This window comes from Cavia porcellus, unplaced genomic scaffold (assembly GCF_034190915.1).
Source record: "Cavia porcellus strain 051 isolate PalLab524CR breed Dunkin Hartley unplaced genomic scaffold, mCavPor4.1 scaffold_26, whole genome shotgun sequence".
Taxonomy (NCBI): domain Eukaryota; kingdom Metazoa; phylum Chordata; class Mammalia; order Rodentia; family Caviidae; genus Cavia; species Cavia porcellus.
This window is the reverse complement of record NW_026947509.1, coordinates 3,495,701-3,520,139: the sequence shown is the minus strand read 5'-3', so window position 1 is coordinate 3,520,139 and position 24,439 is coordinate 3,495,701. Positions and strand designations below refer to the sequence as shown.

Genomic DNA, 24,439 nt, shown 5'->3' with positions numbered 1-24,439 from the left:
ATATATGAACCAATAAGAATTCTTCATTTTTTAATAGATTTTCTTATTTTTTTGGACCAAAATTCATATTGAAATGACATCTAGGCTGAGTGGGATTAATGATAGAGCTCTTGCCTCATAATCTTGAGGTTCTCAATTGAGATCCGGGTTGGATCTCCAGCACCACAAAAATAAAATAAAATAAAATGACATGGCTAAATTCTGTGGCTTATAGCTTGGGTTGACCCTTTTGTCAAATCAGCCAAGGTCATCCTATGGAATCAAAACAGAGATAGTTGAACTCCCATTTTACTGATTGAGCAAATACATATTATCTGCTTTCTCTAAGGAAATCTGGCTCATGCAGAAAGAATCTCCAGTAGGAAACTCCCAGCAGATCTCCAGGGTAGCAGGTTGAGTTTTCTGTAGACCCTGCCTGTCTAATGCCTGGCTCCACAGTGTTAGCATCCCACAGCTAAAGCAACAAGAGATAAATTGGTTATAAGAGAATGTTGTGACAAGTACCTTGAGCATGTCTGTCCACATGCCCTGGGTCATCAGAAGAGTGGGCGGTGATCCCAGCATGCTGCTGTCTGTGGCCCTAACTGGAAAGATCTACCATTCTCATCATAGCACATACTTTGTGGCTTTTTGAATTATTTGAAGCCAACTTGGATAACTTCTGCGGAGAACCCCAACTTTAAAGTCAGAAGAAAGGGGCTGGGGATTTAGCTCAGCGGCATCAGCACCTGCCTTGAAAGCAGGCAGTCGTGAGTTCGATCCCTGGTACCGATAAAAACAAAAAAGACAAAAAAAAAAAAAAAAATAAAGTCAGAAGAAAAGTGTGATCACAGAATAAACACCACAATGGTGGGAGGCCACATGGTGACAGCAGTGAGAGCCTCAGTTACAGAAGGGGATGCCCACTGGGCTATTGAGGATAGCACAAGGCATGTGGGTACAGCAGAGTCCCTGCAGAGAGTCCTCTGGAGAGGTGTATCACCCACCCAGTGCCTCACTCACCTGTTACCACCCTGAGGGCAGCAAACATATCCAAAGACTTCCTATGCTCAGCCAGCTAGGACCTGCCACAGGCAGACGTGTCCAGAGGTGGCCATTTCAGCTGGAAAGCCTGAGAAGGTGTTTCAAACATACATTTCCTCGCCATGTCCTGCAGCTCTGAGAAAACTGCTCTCACCTGTCCCCTCCTCCTTTGCAGTCCTGAGAAGAGCCCTGACATGCTAGTGATGGAAATCCTGCTTGACATTCAGGCACGGCTGCCCCTCACAGTCGAGGACAACAGGTCTGCGGATGCCAGCCTAGGCACCCTGCGGGCCCTCCTGGCCAATCCTGCCTTGGAGTCTCTCCGTAGAAACATGACTGGTGAGCATGGGGTAGGAGCAGGGGCAGAGGATACAGGATTGGTGTCTGGAGGAGGGCAGTGACAATTCAAAAAGACCATGCTATGAAAAGGCCTGAGACAAGAAGGCCAGATCTTTGCATTCATCTCTCTCCAAGGTGAGGGGAACAGCTGAATTCTGGGACTGGGGCAGATTTCCAAGGGTACTCCAACCCTAAGCAATAGCCCATAAAAATATGGGTTATAGTCTATGGCCATACCACCCTGAACGCACCCAATCTTGTCTGATCTCGGAAGCTAAGCAGGGTTGGGCCTGGTTAGTACTTGGATGGGAGACCACCTGGAATACCGCTATAGGCTTTAAAAAAAAATATGGGTTATAGTCATACTCCTATCTGACATTTTGAGCAATTAGGGACCACAACATAAGGGTGGTCCCAGAAGGCTGTGTTGCCAGGGACTATGACTGGTATAGACACGAAGTTCCCTTAAGTCCCTCCATGCATAGCCTCTTTCTTCTGTAAGACAACAAAGTTTTATTTTATCTCTCTCCCTCTTTTTTTAAATTCAGGCCATGATCCACTTCTTCACTGTGTCTTGATAACCTTTCTGAACCAAGAAACTGGACGATTTGATAGGTTATTATTTGTTATACATAAATCTTTAAAAGACCTTCAGCTTGCTATAAAAGGACAGAGCACCCTTACGCAAGAACTGGAGGAAGTGTACGACTCCTTTATCAATACAAGGGTGCCTTTATTGTGGCAGGTACGTACCTATAATATAATTATTAAAAACGCTGACATACTTTTGACATGAATATATATTAATACACCTTCTTAGAGGATAATCAACAGGACCACTTAAATTTATTTCAGAGTTGTTTATCACAAAACTGTTTAAGTCAGTATAGGCTGGGCATGCCTATAATCCGAGCACTTGGGAGGCTGAGACAGGAAGATCATCAGAGTCCAACCTAGGCTACGTAGTGAGTTGAAGGCCAGCCTGAACTACATAGCAAGACCCTATCTCAAACAAAACAAAACAAAACAGAACAAAAACAGTGTAAGTCAGAAAACAGTTTGGTAGGAATCTGGTTACATAAATGGTAGTTTATCCAAATACTGATACATGTACTAATCCTGAAAGTCTCAAAAATGTCTTCATACATTTTTTAAAGTTTAAAAAAATATTTAAGGGTTATATAAACATAAATGCCCATAGAAGCATTTGTTTGCCTACAGAGGCACATATGTTTTGGATTTAGGAAACACCAATGAATGTTTGGAAGGGAAGCGGGCAATGGGGCTGCCTTGTATGAAGAGATGGAAGAGTCTTCTGTGTAGAGAAAGAGGCTTTAATTTTCCAGGTTATGTCTCATTATGCTAGTTTCATTCTTTATCACATACTTTTAAAGTTCTAAACATTTTCAAAGATTGTATATGCCTTTTCTTCTTTGGACTCTTAATAAATCAACTGAAATACTTGGTTTTATAATGATAAAGAAGGCAGATTACCAGCAGCACTTTCTAACTTCACCATGCCTTAGAATTGAAACATCCCAGATACTACTCGGTGGGTGGGGGGTGCACTGAAGTTCAATATTAAAAATTTGAGCAGACCCAGTGATTCAGTTTATCAGAGGGAGGGGAGGAGCACATTGGCATGGTGCCCTTGTGGAGAACAGTTAGCTCAAGATCAAAGGAGGAAAAACCCAGCCAACAGCCAGATCCAAAATGGCACAGCTAAGGGATAGGCTAACGACCAGCTCCTGGACATGTGCCCCTATAGCAGATCAGCTGGCAATAATACAAAGACCACAGACACCCTCCTTCAAGGGCCTCAGCAGTGGTTGCTGGCACACCTTTTTCAAATGTACCCTGTTCACATAAAGGCAGCAATAATCACAGAGGTTGTACCCCACACATTCCACTGTTGATAACATGGTTCCCTGATCCACTAGGACTCTACTCCTGTGAGACCTACAGAGAAAGTTGAACCCTCAGGTTGCAACACTATGTACACTGAACCAAAATACACTAATCATCACTAAAAAGGTAACAGGGAAAATATGTTATGAAATCCACTTGGAGATATACTCAATCAAACAGAATATACTAGATCAAACAGAAGACAAAATTCCAGGTTTTAAAAACAAGGCTGGTATCACATATCACATTAGACAGTAACAAAGAAAAAACAAGAAACATTTAATTGCAACTTGAATATGCAAGACCTCTGAAACATGACTAAAAGACCAAACATATGAATTTTTTTGGGATAAAGATGTCAAGACACAGACTAAGGGTATATAAATTTGTTCAGTGAAACAGTTGCAGAAAAATTCCCCATTCTTGAAAAATATATGGACATGCCAACATAGGAGAACCTCCCTATGTCATTTTATAGTAAAATTATCAAAAGTACAGAACAAAGAATAAATGTTCAAAGCTTAAGTCACGTATAAAGATAAAACCAGCAGAATGACGGCAGCTTTCCCATAGAAATCCCCAAAGCACAAAGGGAATGGATTGATATATTTCAATCCAGGAAAGAAAACAACTACCAACTTTGATTACAATAGCCAGCAAAGCTATTCTTCAGAATCAATGTACAAATAAAGACCTTCCAATACAAGCAGAAAGAAAAGGAATCAATAATCACTACACCTACACTGCAGATGACACTGAAAGGAAGCCTACACATAGGAGAGAAAGTGTAGATAAAACAAAAACTTGGAAAAACATCTAACATTAGCAAAACAATTCAGAAGTTAGAATATGCTTCAATAATTGCCCTGAATGTAACTGATCTTAATTCTCCAATTAAAAGACACAAAGGTGGATTGGATTTTGTTTAAAAAAAGACCCAGTTCTTTTCTGCCTTCAAGAAACACACCTTACTGGCAAAGACACACAAGTCCAAAAGTGAAAGAATGGAAAATAATGTTCCATGCAAATAGAACCTGAAAGTAAGCAAGAGTATTTATATCCAACAAAGCAGACTGCAAAAGTGAACATTTTAAGAGATAACTAGTCACTACATTTTGGTAAAGGAAACAATCCACCAAAACAGTATAGCAATTGTACAAAATATATTTACATCATAAACAAGTTGTGGTATTTCTATGCAATGGAGTATTATTCAGCTATAAAGAAGGATCACATTGAGATATTTATCAATAAATGGGCGCAGCTTGAGACCATACTCATGGGTGAAATAAATCAATCTCGCATGTGTGAATACCGAATAGTTTCCCTAATGTAAGTAATGATTCAAATATATAAAAATATGTGGTAATCATGATTCCCCATTATGAGGCCTTGAAGCCTTATAAAGTTTTCACTTATTGATTGGAAAGGCTTTATTCTGGGCTTCTTGATATGGAAATATTTGAAGCTATAGTGTATGAAGTTTTATTCAAATATTTCAAGGAAAAAGACAGACACTATGGTAACTACTACTGGGTCGGGTTATTTGGTGGTGAAGCACTAGGTTGCTGAAACAGTCATGCTTTGACCTGTATTGTTATATTGTTATGTCCTGTTTTATCTCAATCTCTCCCTTATTCTTTAAAAAAAATTATTTAGTTATTTCTTATGTTTGTTTTAATTAAGGGGAAAAATTTAAAAAAATAGCAGGATATATAATAGTAACTCTTTTTGATTTCCTATTAACTTGTTTTGAAGTCCTGTAATACTCTCACGATCTTGTTTTGACTGATTAGACTCTGTTCCATTCTGTATGATGGTATCGAGTCTGAGGGTATAGGCAACTACTTTGAGGGCAATAAGATTCACTAAGATGCCCATTCTGGTTTGACTATTGTCTTCTTTGGAAGTCCTATAATGTTTACAATGCCTAAGTTTTATTGGTCTTGTTCTCTACTGTTTTGTTCAACTTTATAATATCTAATGAGATAGACAATTCTTTTTAAGGAAACAAGAGACACCGTTGATAACCATTGTTGATAACCTTGTACTCTGTTTTACATCATGTGCTATGTCTATCCTTGGTTTTGACTGACAGCTTTGTTTTGCCATATTTGACTTTATTCTCTCCCCCCCAAAAAAGTAATAGGAACTAAGGAGTAATAAAATCCAAAATGTGTAAATTTTGTTGTAAAAAAGAGAGGGGGGAAAAAAAGAGCTCTAATGTATATAACAGCAAGTGGGTTTAGGGGTGTTAAATAGCTGACTATATTAATGTTTTTGGATCATTGAACACAGCTGTTTGGGTTCTCTCTGTTTGAATGTCCACTTTGTATTCTTTGATACTGTGATTTGAGCAACTGTTTCTAGGATGATAATATGTAATCTATTGACAGGTGATTTCTTACTGTTTTTTTTTTTTTAGTTCTGTATTACGTGTACCCTTACACCGCTTTGTTTTGTTTTGTGTTTTTCTCTTTTTCCTTTTAAATAAAATTTTTAAAAAACAAAATATATTTACATCAAACACCAGTGCACACAATTTCATAAAAGAAACACAACTTGACATAAAGAAATAGATACACTCCAATCCAATTATAGTGAATGGCTTCAGTACCCCCACTCTCACCAATATATGTCATCCAGATAAAAAATAATTTAATAACCATAATTTTTTCTTTTTTTATTTAAAGAAAACAAAACAATAAAAGGGTACAAGTAATACAGAATTTCAAAAATAAACAGTAAGAAATCACTAGTTAACAGGTTACATATTGTCATCTTAGAAAGAGTTGATCAAGTTACAAAATTAAGCATACAAAGTGGACATTCAAACAGTGAGACTACAAACAGTTGTGTTCAATGATCCAACATAAACTTAGTAATATGGTCATTTATCTTACACACCTAAACACACTTGCAGTTGTGTCCTTTAGAGCATTTTCTTTTCCTCTCTTTTTTACAATAGCAATTACACATTTTGGGTTTTATTAATTCTATAGTTCTTATTAATTTTTTTGGAAGAGAATAAAACCAAATGTGACAAAACAAAGCAGTCAGTCAAAACAAAGGATGGACATAGTACATGATGTAAAAATAGAATGACAAGGTAATCAACAATGGTTACCATAATGCCCCTTTGCTACCTTAAAAAGAATTGCCTATATCATCAGGTATAATAAAATTGAACAAAATAGTACAGAACAAAACCAACAAAATGTAAACATTGGAGACATTACTGAACTTCAAAAGAAGATAATAGTCAAACCAGAATGGGCATCATAGTGAATCTTATTGCCTTCAAAGTGGTTGCCTATACCCTCAAACTTGATACTATCAAGCAAAACAGGATAGAGTAAAATCAGTCAAAACAAGATGGTGAGAGCAATACGGGGCTTCAAATCGAGTTAATAGGAAATCAAAAAAGTTACTATAATATATCCTGCTAATTTTTAAAAAGGTGTTCCCTTAATTGAAAAATAATAATAAATAAATTTTTAAAAGGGGGGAGATTGAGATAAAAGAGGACATTACAACATAACAATACAGGTCAGAACAGAACAATTTAAGCAACATAATGTTTCACCACATGATAACCCGACTTAATAGTAGTTACCATAGTGTCTGTTTCCTTAAAATATTTGAGTATAACTCCGTATACTATAGCATCAAACATATCAAGACAGTGTGAAACCATTCAAGAGGATGAAAGTATTACAGGGTATTTAGAACCAGCTAACAGAAAACAAAAAATGCTGTCTGTATTATCTCTTTGCCTATAAAAAATTTTGTTTATACTATCACATATATTAAAATATAATATACAACATGACAAAGCAATGGAGACAGAAGAACAATAATTTGATGGGACTTCAAAATAAGATGACATTAAATCAGCACTAGCTATTATGATGTCTTGTTTTCTTGAAAATAGCTATTTGTACTATCACAGACAATAAAATCAAACAACCCAGATTAAAAACATTCCAATTAATGAGTGAAAACATTATATGGCTTCAAACCAATATAATTGGGAATCATGATTACCACATATTTTTATGTGTTCTTCTCATTTCTTATACTAGGGAAACTATTTGGTATTCATACATGTGAGTTTGATTTATTTTACTTATGAGTATGGTCTTAAGCTGCGTCCATTTATTTATAAAGATCTCAATGTGATCATTCTTTATAACTGAGTAGTACTTCATTGTATAAAAATAGTACAATTTTTTTTATCCATTCCTCAGTTGATGGACACTTAGGTTGTTTCCAAGATCTGGCTATTACAAATTGTGCTGTCATAAACATGGGTGCACATATATCACTGTGGTATGATGCTTTCAGTTGTTCTGGGAATATGCCTAGAAGTGGAATAGCTGGATCAAATGGGGCTTCCAATCCCAGCTTTCTGAGAAATCTCCAGACTGACCTCCACAATGGTTGCACCAGTCTACACTCCCACCAACAGTACAAGCGAGTTCCTTTTTCCCCAGTCTCTCCAGCATTTGTTGTTGGTGGTTTTCTTATCTTGGTTTTCTTGATCTTGGCCATTCTTTCAGGAATGAGATGAAATCTCAGTGTGGTTTTAATTTGCATTTGTCTAATGAGTAATGATGATGAATATTTTTTTATGTATTTATTTGCCATTGTATTTCTTCATCTGAGAATTGTGTATTCATCTCAGATGCCCATTTTTGGATTGGGTCTTTGAATTTGAGGTTCTGACTTTTTTATATTCTTTATGTGTTTTAGACAGAAGTCCTTTGTCTAAGGAGCAGTTCACTAAGATTTTTTCCGAGTTTGTGGGTTTTCTTTTCACTATGTGGGAGATTTCTTTTGATGTGCAGAAACTTTTTAATAAGGGGTGGTCCCCATTGATTCTGGGAAGTATTTCCCCATGCGGTTTGAGTCCTGTTCATGAATTCCCTACCTACTCTTAACGTCTTCAAGGTTTTTACCCAATTTGTCTTCCAATAGATTTAGTGTTTTTGTTTTAATATTCAGATCTTTGATCCATTTAGATTTTATTTTAGTACATGGTGATAGGCATCGGTCTAGTTTTAGTTTTCGGCATTTGGAGAGCCAGTTTTTCCAACACCATTTATTAAAGAGACTGTCATTCTTCAGTGAACCTGGTTGGCCCCTTTATCAAAGATAAGGTGGGGCTGGGGATTTAACTCAGTGGCATAAGCGCCTGCCTTGCAAGCAGGCAGTCTTGAGTTCGATCCCTGGTACTGATAAAAACAAAAAAGAAAAAAAAAAAAAAAGATAAGGTGGTTGAGTGTGTTTGTAGTTGTGGTTGTATCTTCTAATCTATTCCACTGATCTTTGGCTCTGTTTTGGTTCCAGTACCATGTTGATTTTACTACAGTTGCTTTGTAGTATAACTTCAAGTCAGGGATTGTGATGCCTCCTGCCTTGCCTTTGCTGCTTAGAACTGTCTTTGCTATTCTAGGTCTCTTCTCACTCCAGATAAATTTTAGGAGTGATTTCTCTAGATCTATGAGGTATGTTGATGGTATTTTTATTGGGATTGCATTGAATCTGTATAAAAGTTTTGGGAGAATATCCGTTTTCACAATATTTATTTTTCCTATGCATGAGGAAGGGATGTCTTTCCATTTTCTGAGATTGTCTTCAGTTTCTTTTTTCAGTGTATTATAATTTTCCCTGTATAGGTCTTTCACTTCTTTCGTGAGAGTAATTCCTAAATATTTTATTTTTTTGGTTGCTAGTATGAAGGGTGTGGCTTCTCATTTCTTTCTCTGTGATTTTTTTTTGTTACTTTTAGAGAAATGCTGTTGATTTTTGAGTATTGATTTTGTATCCAGCTACATTGCTGAATTTATTTATTATATCTAGGGGTCTTTCAATGGAGTTTTAGGGGTCTTCTATGTAGAGTACCATGTCATCTGCAAATAATGATAATTTAACTTCTTTTTTTCCTATCTTTACCCCTTTTATTTCTCTCTCTTGTCTAATTGCTTTGGCTAGTATTCCCAGTACCGTATTAAATAGGAGTGGTGATAAGGAACATCGATGTCTTGTGCCTGAATTTAAAGTAAAGGCCTTCAAATTCTGGACGTTTAGTATGATACTGGCTGTTGGTTTGTCATAGACAGTCTTTATTATATTGAGGTAAAGACTGTCTAGTCAAATTTTCTGCGAGGTTCTTATCATAAATGAATGTTGGACCTTATCAAAAGCTTTTTCTGCATCTATAGAAATGATCATGTGATTCTTACTTTTGGTTTTATTGATGTGGTGGATTACATTTATTGATTCACATATGTTGAACCATCCCTGCATGCCTGGGATGAATCCCACTTGGTCATGGTGTATAATCTTCTTGATGATTTGCTGTATCCTATTTGCCAATATTTTATTGACGTTTTTTGCATATGTGTTCATGAGAGAGAATAGCCTGTAGTTCTATTTTTCAGTTTGGTCCTTCTCAGGTTTTGTTACTAGAGTAATATTTGCTTCCAGGAATGACTTAGGAAGGATTGCTTCCCTTTCAATTTCATTGAAAAGTTTGAGGAGTATTGGCATTAAGTCTTCTTTGTATTTCTTGTAGAATTCTGCAGTGAATCCATCTGGGCCTGGGCTCTTCTTTGTAGGTAAGGACTTAATTATATTTTCAATGTCATTAATAGAAATTGGGTTATTCAGCAGTTTTACATCTTCTTGACCTAGCTTTGGTACTTCATATGCTTCTAGGAATATGTCTATTGCTTCTGTGTTATCAAACCTTTGACAGTAAAGGTTTTCAAAATAGGTGTTGATGATCTTCTGTATTTCTATAGAGCCTGTAGTGATTTCACCTTTTTCATTCCTTATTGCATGAATTTCAGCTTTTTCTTCCCTTTTTAAAATAAGGTTGGCTTATTCTTTCAAAGAACCAACTCTTTGATTCATTGATTTTTTGGATTGTTGTCTTAGTCTCTATTGCATTGATTTCTGCTCTGATTTTTATAGTTTCCTCTCTTTTTTGGCTTTGGGCGTGACTTGCTCTTCTTTTTCTAGCTGTTTGAGGTGTAGCATCGGGTTATTTATTTGTATTCGTTCTGTTTTCCTGATGTGGGAACTCAGTGCAATAAATTTTCCTCTGAGGACAGCTTTCATTGCTTCCCACAGATTCCGGTAAGTTGTATTTGTGTTTTCATTTGTTTGTAGGTATTGCTTAATTTCTTCTTTAATTTCCCCTGTGACCCACTGATTACTCAAGAGTGTGTTATTCAGTTTCCATGTGTTTGTGGGATTTTTGCAGTATCTTTTATCATTAATTTCTCATTTCAAGGTGCTATAATCCAATAAGATGCAAGGGATAATTTCAACTCTTTTGAATTTATTTAAATATGTTTTGTGAGTTAATATATGACCCATGTACTGTTGAGAAGAATGTGTATTCTGTTGTTGTTGGATAGAATACTCTGTATATGTCTATCAAGTGCATTTGTTCACAGGTGTGATTCAGTTCTTTTATTTCTTTGCTGATTTTCTGTCTGGTTGATCTGTTCATTGGTGTCAATGGTGTGTTAAGGTCTCCTGTTCTAATTGTATTACTGATAATTTGGTTTTTCATTTCTGTTAATACTTTTTTATATAACTGGGTGCTTTGGAATTTGGTACACATATATTTAAAATAATTATCTCTTTCTCTTGAAGTTTTCCCCTAACCAGTATGTAGTGACCTTCTTTATCCCTTCTGATCATTATTGTTTTGAAGTTCACATTGTCTGCAAACAGAATAGGTACCCCCGCTTTTTTGGGGGGGTTCCTGTTGCATGAAATATTATTTTCCGTCCTTTGACTTTCAATCTGTGAGTATCCTTTTGGGTTAGATGGGTTTCTTGTAGATAGCATATGGTTGGATTTTGTTTCTTGATCCATTCTGCCAATCTGTTTCTTTTAATTGGTGCATTGCGACCATTTACATTAATGGTTATAACTGTTATATGTTGGTTTATTGTTAACATGTTATCTTTATGCTGTTGCATCTTTATCTTTCTATTCTGTTTAATTATCTGCTTTGCTTAGCAGTTTTTTCCTAAGTATATCTAAAATGTCTTTCAGTATTCTCTGCAGGGTTGGCTTGGTGATCATGAAGTTCTTCAGCTGTTCTTTGTCATGGAAATATTTTATTTCTCCATCCATTTTGAAGGACAGCTTTTCAGGGTACATTAGTCTAGGTTGGAAATCATTTTCCTTTAGGATCTGGAATACTTCACTCCATGCTCTTCTTGATTTTATTGTTTGTGCTGAGAAGTCTGCAGTAATTCTGATAGGTTTTCCTTTATAAGTGATCTGTCTTTTCTCTCTGTCAGCTTTTAATATTCTATACTTACGTTGGATTTCTGGGATGGTGATTATTATGTGTCTGGGTGTAGTTTTATTTTGGTTATGACTATTTTGAATTCTATATGCCTCACTGATCCTGATGTTGGTTTCTGATCTCATGTTTGCAAAATTTTCAGCTATTACTTCTCTAAATATCCTCTTGACATGGGGATGGGGATTTAGCTCAGTGGCATAAGCACCTCCCTTGCAAGCAGGCAGTTGTGAGTTCGATCCCTGGTACTGATAAAAAGAGAAAAAGAAAAAAAAATCCTCTTGACATCCTTTATGTTGTCCCCTTCTTTTTCATTAATCCCTTTCGATCTTATGTTGTTTTTCTTTGCATCATCTTGCAGTTGTTGAATTGTTATTTCCTGATTCCTTGTTATTTTAAAAAGATCTTTCCTTTCCTGTTCACTAGCTGCAATCTTGTCTTCAAGGTCTGAAATTCTATCTTCATTTTCATTGAGGTGGTTTTTACAGCTTTCACTGGAATTTTTGATTTCCTGTATATCTCTGTGCATCTGCTTTACGTATTCTGTTGATTTCTTATATTGCTCATCTAGGGATTCTATCCTTTTGTTTAGTTCCTCCAATTTTTTAACTGTGTCTTCTTTAGATACGTTCAGCATATCTAAATGAAGCATATCTTCATTTCTTTTAGCTTTTCTTCTTTTACCTGGGAGATCATTTCTAGTTTGAATTCCTTTAAAGCTTCCTGGAGTTGCTTCTTTACTTCAGTTGCTATTACGTCCGATATTTCAGGTGTATGGCATATATTTTCTTCTATGTACATCGCTCCTAAGGTTTCTTTGGGTGGGCTGGAGGTTTGAGATTGTAATTTGGTATTTCGTTTTGTCATTTTCTTACATTTCTGTGTTTCCAGTGTTTCAAGTGTTATTCCAAGGCTTCCCCAGGGTCTATTGGAGATCCTCTTCTATGCCCTCAGCTCCTGGAACTCTGGCCACCCAGCTCCCCGGATTGAGAGAGGGTCTCCGGATTGGGGCAGGCTGGCCCAAGCCCAGCACCCAGAACCGATGGCACCCGCTCACCCAGAACTCCAGAGTCCTCCAAGCACAGCCTAAAGGCTGCCCTATGCCTGCTCAGGACCTGCCATGCTGGTCCAGCACAGCAGGAAGCCACAAAGTTCCCTCTCCGGGCTGAGTGAGGGTCCCAAACTAGCTGGACCACTAAACACATTTAAACCACACTATAGATCACATGAACTTAGCAGTTATCTATAGAATATTCCATCCAGCAACTGAAGAATACATACTCTTTACAGCTGACAAAGCAAGTTTTACCAAACACAAAAAAAGAAATAATTTCATGCTTTTTTATCAGATTACAATGTAATGAAATGAGAAGCAAGAGAAACTACAAACACATCAATGTTGGATACTACAATTCTTCTCTTTCAGACTTTTTTATTTTTATTAGTACATGCTTACAGTATATGATGATTACATTCATCATGCAGAGTTTGTACATATAAATAAATGTGTTATATCCAGGAAGGGTACACTCTTGAACAATAAAGAAATCAAGGGGAGATTTTAAAAATTCCTAGAATCAAATGGAAATGGAAACAACGTGCCAAAATCTGGCATACAGAAAAGGCAGTCGTCAGAGAGAAATCTATGAGCATGTACATGAAAAAATTAGAAAGATCTGAAATAATTTAGAAAAATAAGACCAAGCCAAACTCAGAACTCAGGAAATAATAAAATCAGAATGAAATTAATGAAATAGAGGCTACAAGAACAAAAGGAAAGATTACTGAAGCAGAGTTCGTTCTTTGAAAATATGAACAAGATTGATAAACTCAAGATAAGCAAAAGAAAGAATGCAAACACAAATTAATAAAATTAGAGGTGAAAGAGGGAATATTATAATGGATACTGAAATCCAGAGAAGTATTAAGGACTATTTTGAAAATTTATAATCCTATAAACTGGAAAAACCTAGAAAAATGGATAAATTTCTGGACATATGTGACGTACCAAAATTGAAACAGGAGTCTCTAAAAACTTGGACATATCAACAACAAGCAGTGAGATTAAAGAACTGAATTTAGAACTGAAAGACAAATTCAGAAAAGTAGCAGGATACAAAACCAACATAAAAAGAAAAATAATAACTTTTCTAAACACAATAACCAGCTCACTAAAAAAGAAATCAAGAAAACAAGTCCACTCACAATAGCTTCAAAAACTACCAAGGAATCAACCCAAGCAAAAAGGTGAAAGATCTCTTGTCTTGGTTACTTTTCTCTAGTTGCTAGGACAAAACACCCCACATCCAAAAGGAGGGAAGGAAAGATTTATTTAGTTCACTGTTTGTGGAGGTTTTAGTCCATAATCATCTGGCTCCAAAGCAGGGTGGCATAGCACTGGGGCAACACTTCAAGGCAGCAACCAGATCAAAAGAGGGGGAACAAGCCTCTTTTCCTCTCTTATATTGTACACAGGCCATCCCCACTCTCCAGGGAAGGTGTAGAACTCATAAAATGTCTGTGACCTCCTCTTGCACAGGATGAGGATGTTTACAAAGTAAAGATCCTGACTCCCTGCTAAGTCTCTCAGTTAAACTTCTAAACTGCTCCAGTTGATGCAATGTATCAACCATAACACCTCTACAATAAAAATTACAGAACTATAATGGAAGCTATTGAAGAAGACATTAGAAGATGGAAAGACTTCCATCTTCATGGATCAGTAGAATTAATAATATTAAAATAGCCATGCTACTTAAAGTGAGTTATCAAAGACATTCTTCACCAAACTAGAAAATCCTAAAATTCATGTGGAAACACAAAAGCTTAAGAGTAGCCTAAGCACTCTTATTCAAAAACAGCAATGCTGAAGCCATCACAATACCCAATTCCAAACCTGTACAGAGCAATAGTACTCTGAACAATAGCAAAACTACAGAGCAATAGTAACAAAAACACAAAAAGGGCACATAAACCAATGGAATAGAATGGAAAACACAGAAACAAACCTATGCACCTACAACCAATTCTTTCACAAAAGGGCCAAAAATATACTTTGGAAAAAATACATCCTCTCTAACAAATAGTGCTGAGAAAACTGGATTCTCACATGCAAAAGATTGAAACTAGAGCCATATATCTCACTCATTAGAAAAATCACTTCAAAATAGATCAGAGATCTAAGTACAGCTTTTGAAAATTTGAAACTGCTAAAGAAAAACATAGTGGACTCTTTTTAACCTATAGGCACAAATACTTTCAGTATAGAACTTGCAATAGAATAGAAAATAATACCAAGAACCAACAAATGGGAATTCCATTAAAGCTTCTGCACAGTGAGAGAAATAAAAGAATAGAAATAGCTTACCAAATGGGAGAAAATGTTTGCCAGCTACTCTTCTGACAGAGTAATATGCAGTATATATAAAGAGCTCAAAAAGCATCTGAATAAAAAAAACTTGATTGAGAATGGGCATCATAATGACTTTTATCTACTTTTGAAGACCTACAATGTCTCCAATGTTTTCGTTTTGTCGGTTTTGTTCTTTACTGTTTTGTTCAATTTTATTATAACTGATGATATAGGCAATTCTATTAGAAATAGCGGGAGGCATTATGGTAACCATTGTTGATCACCTTGTATTATGTTTTTACATTATTTATTATGTCAACCCTTTTGATTTGACCGACTCTGTTCTGTTATGTCACATTTGGTTTTACTCTCTTCCAAAAAAGTAATAAGAACCGTGGGAGCAATGAAACCCAAAATATGTAATAGTCATTGTACAAAAGAGAGGAAAAGAAAGTGCTCTAAACTATATAACTGCATGTATATTTAAGTGTATAAGATAGAAAATGATATCACTGAGTTTTATTGGATCATTGAACAGAACTGTTTGCAGTATCATTGTTGGAATGTCCACTTTACAAGCTTTAATTTTGTGACTTGAACAATTATTTCTAAGATGACAATATGTAATCCATTAACTAGTGATTTCCTACTGTTTATTTTTTTTTCTGTAAATCTGTATAACTTGACCCTTGCTCTGCTTTTTTTTCCTCCTTAAATAAAATTTAAAAATTAAAAAAAACTTGATCTACAAATTTAAATCTACAAATCTAAAAATTAAAAAAAAAAAACTTGATCTACAAATGAGCCAACAAACTGAATAGATACTTCAGAGAAGAAATGCAAATGGACAAGTATGTGAAAAATACTCACCTTTGTTTAGACAAGGGAAATGCAAATCAAAAATATATTGAGTTTCCAATTCAGTCAGAATGGCTATCATCAAGAACACAAAAAACAACAAATTCTGGTAATGATGCAGGGCGTGTGTGGTGGTCCTCTTTTACACGGCTGAGAATGTAAATTAGTACAGCCATTATGGAAATGAGTATGATCGTTCCTCAAAAACAAACAACCTAAAAATAGAGCTGTCATTTGATCCAGTGATACCATTCCTGGGCCTGTACTTCTAAGAATTAAAGTCAGCATGCTATGAGATACTTGCATACCCATGCTTACTATAGACCAATTCACAATAACTAAGCTATGGCAACACCCTAGGTATCTGCCCCAGGTGAAGAGGTAAGAAACTGTAACATATGAGAGTAGAGGTAGATGCAGGGCCCTCCTCCAGCCTTAGGGCTCTGTGAGTTTCCTGGCTCTGAGCACAGAGGTACTCAGGATTGGATCCTCTTCTGGTCTCCCCTGTGCACCCTCTACACTCAGTGGTCCTGGGTTGACTTGCAACCCATTTGCATGGGAATAGTCACTGAGCCCATCCTAGGGGTCCTGAGGGTGCTGTGCAGGTGGGTCAAGAAGTTCATTGGAACTAGCCAAGCAGATGTGAGAACAAGGTACCAGAAGTGAGCACCACAGCAAATCACAAACAAGGCACACTGACCAAATACTGTGACGTTTAGATATATATGGATTATAGCATAACACCCACTGCATTTGAAGACAAGTAGAGATTTAACCAGCTGTACTGCTTTGGAGCACAGGAATCCATCACAGATGGCAGAGCTTCCTGAAATGAAAAGTGTAGTAAATACATTTTAAATGTGTGGACAGGTTTGGTAGGAGATTGAACATAGCTGAAAAGAGAATCAGTGAATTTGTGCTGAAGTTGACATGCAGAGCCTACAGGCCTCACACACTGAACCCGAGATGGCAGAGCTAGTGATTTGGGGAACCTGTGCTCTAGTGCCCATCTGAGCAGACTGGAGATGATGGGAAGAGTTGGCCACTTACTGAGGAGCCAAGCTAGGGATACTGAGCTGGGCTACCTGAGCAGGTGGGAAGCCAGATGGGGAGAATGGTGGGCTGGAAGAGCCCAGGAAGGATGAGGAGAGAAAGCATGTGGCTACAAGAGCTAGGCGGAAGCAGGCATGGAGGTCAGCGCTGCTCAGCCAGCAGCTGCAGTGTCCCCAAAATGGACAGTGGAAGACAAACACACATGGGGTGTTACTGTGTCTGGATGTCTACCCAAACCCTCATCCAGTCATGGCATCAGGCTTCTAGAGTTTGTGATTGATTCATGGTCCAATGCTAGGATTATGGGTGTGAGTGCTACACCCAGCCCAGGGCAGGTAGTTCACATACAATATAAGGGGAGTCTTATCTTGCCCACCTCCCTTTTTGCTCCTTTTGCTTTTGCTGTCTTTCACCACCATGAACTATTGCCCTCTGCCATGAGCCAACCTGCCTTGGAGCCAGCTGATTATAACTTCCACAAACTGAGCTAAAAAAAAAAACCTTTCTGTAGAAGACCATGTGGTCAGTTCTCCTTTAGTGCAGAACAATCATCTCTGTATTAGTTAAACCAAGCCCTATCTCCATGTGCTGATAAGTACAGAACTGGTTAAGGAATATTCTTCTGCCTTAAATTGGCTCTAAGTAATGCAAATTAGGCTAGCTGAGGTACTGATATGTAATCCTTGAAGCCAGCCAACACTTTCCAGTTTCCTCACATTGTGAGCACAGTGGGATGGCAGACACACATAGCTCCATGAATGTCAGTTGGGTTGGAGCCTCAAGATAAGAGGCTATGACCTCCCAAGACACAAAAGTCTACATCTCAAAAACTAAAACAGCCTCTGTATGGATTAAAAACTTATAGTCGACTTAATGCCAACTGAATTAAATCAGCACGGTGCTGAACGTAGAAGTTCCATCTGCGGAAAATTGCCAGAATAAATAGGGACATGGAGAAGGAGAAGTAGGGTGTTGTGGGTTCTCCTAGTGTTGCTGTTTGAGCTGTTGGTTCTCCTGGAAGAGCTTGTCATGACCAGCTTCCCTAGTGTGAGTTGTACCAGTGTCATCAGAGGCGCTCAGGACCTTGTTGGTGAGAGTGGTTGTGGTTCACTTTGGGGAAGCTCCGGTCCTTATATCAAGCATCGCTTCCTGGCTCTGAAGGGGAAGATGTGTGCCACTTAATCTCCAGGAGAAACTTGTCATGCTGGCTTCCTGACATGTACTCAACTGTGCTTATCACTGGAGGAGCTCAGGATGGTTGTGGAGCTTTTCAGGACAGCTCTGGTCTTTGTTTTGAGTGTGACTTCTCCACTCCAACACAGAACCCTCAACCTACCAGCACAGCTCCTTCACCCCACTAGCATAGACTTTTTAGTTTCCACTGCTGACCTTTGGGCTTTCCCAGAACACATCCATAAAAGAGACTAGCATAAGTCCTTCTTGTAGGCTCTAGACCTCCAGTTAGACTTGTGGGAGGCATTGTCATGAGTTCTGGGTCTTCATTTGGACTCATGTAGGACATTGCTGTGGGATTCAGGCCCTTGACTAAATATTCTGTCTTTAGTATTGTGGACAGATTTCCTGCACTTTCTGGTATTAACTCTGGGTGACCATCATACATATTATAAATCTTGCGTCCTGATTCTAATTGTTCTCTGACTACAATAGCCTCCTAAGTCACTCAAATGCTACCTCAATCAAATTATACAGATTGATCTTTCTACACACCCTTCTCCTTGCATATTACAGAGGTGCTTTCTCTCTAGTTGGCCAGCTCAGCTCATATTACTCACATAATTCGTACCATTCTGTCATCCTCAAGCCACTTCCTTCTTCACGAACTAAATGCTGAGTGATGTCTTTGTTCTGTGAAACCTCACCTGGACCAGGCTCCGGTCCCCTTGGCTACCCATAACTTTGAATATGTCTTAGTGTCTTTATTCTCGCCATTAGTTGTACTGGAGGTGTACAGTAGAATGAACTGACTGAGATTCTAATAACGTTTTAATGGGATTACAATTATAAACTTCCCAGATCGCAAGGAGGATAGGAAATGTGATTACAATATTTAGATTACAGTATATAGTATTTAACTTTGGGTGTCAGGTAATGGCTCCAGCAATGAGAAAAAAGTAATGAACAAATGGGGTGTGACATCCTCCTCAGGAAGCTACTATGATGGGACTGCCAGGAGCAGCAAGGGCCTCCTCCCTAATAGGAACAGGGCTGGAGCCCAGTGACAGGGCTCACCAGGGAGGCAGAGGACAGGATGCGGGGCACTTCACTGGCCGACCTACTGCACAGACCTCCCCGAGGAGAGGCTGCAAGAGCCTGAGCCACATGCTGCACATTCTGACCAGGTGACTCTTTCTAGGGTCTTCTTCCCTCCTCTGCAGACTCATGCTACAAGGGCCACATGCCTGCCAGTGACTCCTCCTGCTAGTTGAATCTGTACCAAAGTTCACAGAAATGTTGTAAATAACCCAAGAGATCATTTACAGAAAATGTGTGTTTTTTTTAATTTTTGTTTTTATGGTATGTTTGCAGCACCACACATGTATTCCCATGGGGAATTGGTATACATGCAGCATACATATTTCTTCCTGTCCCCTTTCCATTTGCAAAACATCTGTCTCCCTGTTCTCTATGATCTTTTATTTTATTTTTTATACGTTGTTTCTCATATAAGTGAAACCATGTGATATTTAAACTTGTGCGTCCAATTTATTTCACTTAACATTAATGGTCTCAAGGTATATCCATTTCCTGCCAGTGACTTGAATCTGTCCTTCTTTATAAATGTGGCTGTCTCTAAATCCAACAGAGGCAGGCATACAGATCAAGTAAGCCTTTGAGCGCCTGGGTGGATAACCTCAGCCAGCGTCTGGACTTCCTCACCACCTGGGCCCAGGCAGCCCGTACAGCCTTGCACCACCGGTAGGAGAGGGCTGCTGTGTTTTGGTCTCTGGGTTCCCTGGCAACATGGGGACAAAGGGCCCAAGTTTTCCTTCAGAGTGAGAAAATGGACAGTGCTCAGCTAAGCCCTCCCCAGGCCAGTCCATCCTGGGACACAGATGAGGGCTGTGCCAGGGCATCTGGAACAAGGGAGTCAGAAGCACATGGCTTGGGAGAGGCTGGTGATGGAATAGGCTCAGGGAAGAGGTTGAGCGTGGGTGCCCCACAGTACTTGCCATGCACCTGTAACTCCGGCCCTGGTCACCCAGTGATGACCCAGAGGAGGTCAGGGCAGATGCAGACAAGTGGCCACCTTGCTGGGTATGTTGGAGAAGTCTGTAACCCAAAAGCCATCTACAGGATCCAGGCCCAGCCCAGCAGTCCTGGGTGAGCTGCAGGACACAATTGTGTCCACCACAGAGCAGGACAGACATTGTGAGGGGGGGAGGGGGGTGGCAGAGAGGTGGGGCCCCTTACCCTCCATCCTGTTCCCATCTCCAGGTACCTAAAATTCACCAGCTCTTGGAAGCAGGCTGCTCTCCTGGCAGCTCCCAAGTCTAGATCCCCTGTCAACCCAGGAAGCAACCCCTGGGAAGCATTTCCCAAGAGATACTGGCTTCCTGCCTTTTTCTTCCCACAAGGTAAGCCTGGGAGGCTGCGCACGGGGCTCCTTCCACTCTTATCCACCCTCGCCTCGCTCAACTCCCTATCTGTGTCCTTGTCACCCTTGAGCAGACCCTGTCGAACCTCCTGGTCCCTCAGCAGGGCACTACTCCCTCAGATGCTGAGATCATTGAACCCTCTTAAAGCCATGGGAGAGCCAGAAGACAGAAGTGCTGGGCTGTGTTTGTGTGGTCCTGTGCAGGTGCCACGCCAATACACGCGATGTTTTTTCTGTGTGTCCCTGGCCCCTCATTCAGGCCCAGCAGCACAACACAGCCACAGTAAATAGCTAAAGGACAAGCGAGAATGTGGCCTTCTGCATGAGCACAAGTGGCTCTGTGCTGGTGGAGCACAAATAGGGGACCTGCTGAAAGGCAAGAAGGTTCACCAATGAGTGATGTCCAAAATGTGCTTGAAGCAGACTACAAAGCTCATCAGAGAACAAAGTCCATGAGGGCCAGAGCACAAAGACACAGGGAGGGCAGTGTAGGAGGAAGCCAGTGAGAGGATGCTGGGGCAGAAAGTTGCCTGGGCACACAGTGGTGGACTACAGCAGACAAGTGGTGAGAAGAAGCTGCGGTGCAGGGGCAGGGAAGGCTACACTGACTCCAGGACCTGGAGGGTGCTGAGGCCACCTAGGGAAAGGGAACAGGAACAGCAGCGCTATCCCTGGTGGGTGGCCTTTCTTCATCACAAAAGCCCCAGGAGAAATGTGTTCACATCGCTTCCTGGAAAGACTGCAAGCCCCGGCTCACCAGGGCTGTGTGTTTCTCCAAGCTTTTCTTGCTGCTGTGCTCCAAGACCACGGGAGGTCACAGGGAGTCCCCACGGATTCCCTCACTTTCTCCCACCACGTGATTTCCAACACCAGCGATGTCAGTGAGGAGGAGCTCCCCATCGCCATCCAGAGGAAGCTCAGCCTCATCCGGAGAGCCTTCAAGGTAATGGGCTCTCAGGATTTTCTTTTCACTTTCTCAGTGGTTTCTTGCTGAGGGAAAATGCTTTGCTGTAATTGAGCTGAGTGAACCCCCTCTTCTGATTTAGTGCTGCTCAGGTCCAGCTTAAGAATCGTGGCTACTCCTGATGCTAGCAGCTCTTCCTATTGGTCCCGGGAGCTCACCGTTCCCTTTCATGTAGGGTTCTACAGTCCCCTGGTCACCAGCTAGGCTGGGCCATTCTCCCCCCAGAGTAGCTGAGTACAGAACATGTCATTGTCCCTTTCTGAAGTCTTTTTTGTTCCAGGATTTGTCCACTCTTTAACCACGGCAGCTTCATACCAAGCTGCATGACACCCCTGCCCGTTCCACTCTTTAAATCTATGTCTCCTGAGACTTTCTATCACAAACACTTATCTAGAACTTTATTTCCCTTGCTTACCACATTTAAACCTTTCTCACTTTGACTTTTTCCTACTAGTGTCAAAACTCTTCAGTGGGCATCTCGTTTTTTCCTTAAGCTCAGGGAGCTTGCCCTCAGATACTCCATTACTTAAGACGTAGGCTTTTTGTAGATTTAGGAAGTTACCTCCTCCTCATCCTAGTTGCTGAGTTTTTTTTACTTCATAAATAACCACTGAATTTTTTTTTCTTTTTTTTTGTAGTAGCAGGGGCTGAACTCGCAACCTCACACTTGCAGGCAAGCCCTTAATGCCATTGACCTAAATTCCTGGCCCAACCATTGAATTTTTTAAAATGCTTTTTCCTGTTCATTGAAATAGCCAGGTGGTTCTCAGCCTTACTAACATAGTGGGTTGAGGCAGAGCTGCCCTTAAATCTAGCTGCACTAAATCAGAAGAGGGGTTCATTTACTTTGCTTAAGGGTTTCTTGTACTAATGTTTTCTGATAAACAGCAGAAAGTAAATGTGGTAAAAGACCTTTTCAGAATCTATGCAGATGATTATGTTACTTTGCTGATGATTCATTAAGTTTAAAGGTATGCTCTGGTTGAACCATCTTAACTAAGTTTATTTGCAATTTTGGCATCAATATCGAGAGGCTAGCCTGGCAGGCCTGGATTTGAGGGCTGGCAGTGCTCTGTTCAGTTTTTATTGTGCATATTACTGACTGGGGTTTCCTTCATCTAGTCTGCCTGCCTCCTGTCCTCAGGGTCTCATGATTTCTGGTCCACCCAGGACTTGTATCTGGGGCTCAAGGGTAGGGCGGCTGTGCTTGTCAGGCCTGAGAAGCTTGCAGGCTTCTCAGACTGCACTTGGAGATGTTTCCTTGCACATCCAGAATAATGTGAGCTGGAAATCTTCTCAGAAGGATGGGGCTAGAAAAATTCATCCCAGAGGACAGAAGACTCCGGGAGAAAGAGCTATTTAAAGGGTGGCATATGAGGAACAGGACTCTTCATCTACTGAGAGTGGAACTCCCCAGAGGGCAGATGGCAAGGGTCCTGATACAGACAGCAAGTGCCTATGATGGAGGCTTGGGGAGAATTAAGCAGCCACTTGGTAAGGAAACACAAAGTACATGAGATCAAAGTTTGAATATGTTTTAAGTGTGAGGCGTATTCAACTATTTATTAATTTGTGTATTTTAAAATGTGTCTAAAGTTCTGCTAACTGTTGGGAATAGAAAGTTGAACAAAATAAGGATCCTGCCTGGAAATCAGACTTGCTGGTGAGCATGACTGCACTGTCTCCCAGCTAACACCTCCTGAGCGTCTGCTCCGTGCTGGCACCACACTGAGTTCCTTGCCTGCGCTACTTTGTCCTGGGGCACAGGTCAGGAGACCAAGCTCCCGGCCCAGGCTCCCTCGACAGCTGCTGCCTCTCGGCGGCTTCCCAGGAGCCGCCATGGTCTCTACCCTGCCTGTTTTCCATCTGAGCTCGAAGCACAAGTGCCTCTGCCTCCTGCCAGATGCTGGCTGTGACTGAGGGAAAGGACAAGGGCTCCCACTCACTTGCGTGCCTCTCTGGAGAATTACATCTCTCCAAAATGTGTGGTTTCCAATTACAAAGCATGTTCCTGGGCTGGGCTGCACAAGTGCAAACAGAAGCAGCACTGTCAGCCACACACCCACCTCCAGGACAGCCCAAAACACAGTTGTAGGGACCGCATTTCCTGCTCCACAGAGCTCAATAGAAACCACGCAGCCCTTTTTCAGTCGAACCTAACTTATGTGATTTAGAATCTTCCTGCCCATTTTAGTTCTCAAGAGGTTAAGGAACCTGGCCGCCATAGAGGGGTGGGTGACAAGGAGTGAACAATGCTCTGTGATGCCTTCTTTCACTGCAGGGCTTTGAACCCTCTCACAAGGGAGTTCACGTGTTTGGTTTATTCATCGAGGGGGCGCGGTGGGACCAGGAGCTGAACACCCTGGAGGACTCACTGCCTCTGGAGATATGCTGTGACTTTCCTGACATTCACTTCCTGCCAACCAAGGTAAAAACAGCCTGCTCCAGCCACATATACTCCTGCTACCTCTATTCTGTGACCTTATGAGGCAAGGTGGGGACATCAGACAGACAATAACGTACAAAATGGCCCAATACTGCTTAACTGTAAGATAGATGCTGCACCAATATCTAGTTATTTCTCAGGAGTATGAACTTAAAGCCACTATGACTCCCAAACTTCCCAGGCACAGCTATTTGCAGCTACACCAATGATCATGTCCAAAGTATATGGCATTCATCACAAATCCCCAACCCTCTTATGAAAAATGTGAGCTACTGGTTCCCTGGAACTCTGCAATGTGACCACTGGATTTTCTATTTTTTTTTTTAGATTTCTGCTGTAATGCATGATACTTCTAACCAGCCAGGCTCAGAACGCTATACTTTTGAATGTCCGGTTTATCAGACTCCTGAGAGGTCAAGAACTTTGATGACTACTTGTTTACCAGCAAACTTCCTGACCTCAGTGCATTTACCCACAAGGAAACCTCCCAGTCATTGGATCACCATGCAGGTCGCATTGCTGTGTGAGAACAATGAAAAATAAAA

General features: G+C 40.0%; 1 protein-coding gene and 1 pseudogene across 1 annotated transcript in view; both read left to right on the top strand.

Moving 5' to 3' along the window:
- Dnah14 (dynein axonemal heavy chain 14) overlaps positions 1 to 24,437 on the top strand; it is a 345,721-nt gene extending 321,284 nt beyond the window's left edge. The window contains exons 79-85 of the mRNA XM_063237535.1: positions 1,199 to 1,362; positions 1,911 to 2,107; positions 19,693 to 19,805; positions 20,325 to 20,464; positions 21,264 to 21,427; positions 23,730 to 23,876; positions 24,222 to 24,437. Of these exons, the coding sequence (XP_063093605.1) occupies positions 1,199 to 1,362; positions 1,911 to 2,107; positions 19,693 to 19,805; positions 20,325 to 20,464; positions 21,264 to 21,427; positions 23,730 to 23,876; positions 24,222 to 24,437 (1,141 nt within the window). The remainder of the gene's footprint in view (positions 1 to 1,198; positions 1,363 to 1,910; positions 2,108 to 19,692; positions 19,806 to 20,324; positions 20,465 to 21,263; positions 21,428 to 23,729; positions 23,877 to 24,221) is intronic.
- On the top strand, positions 1,586 to 1,699 carry LOC111756474 (5S ribosomal RNA; annotated as a pseudogene).
- Positions 24,438 to 24,439: the final 2 nt, after the last annotated feature.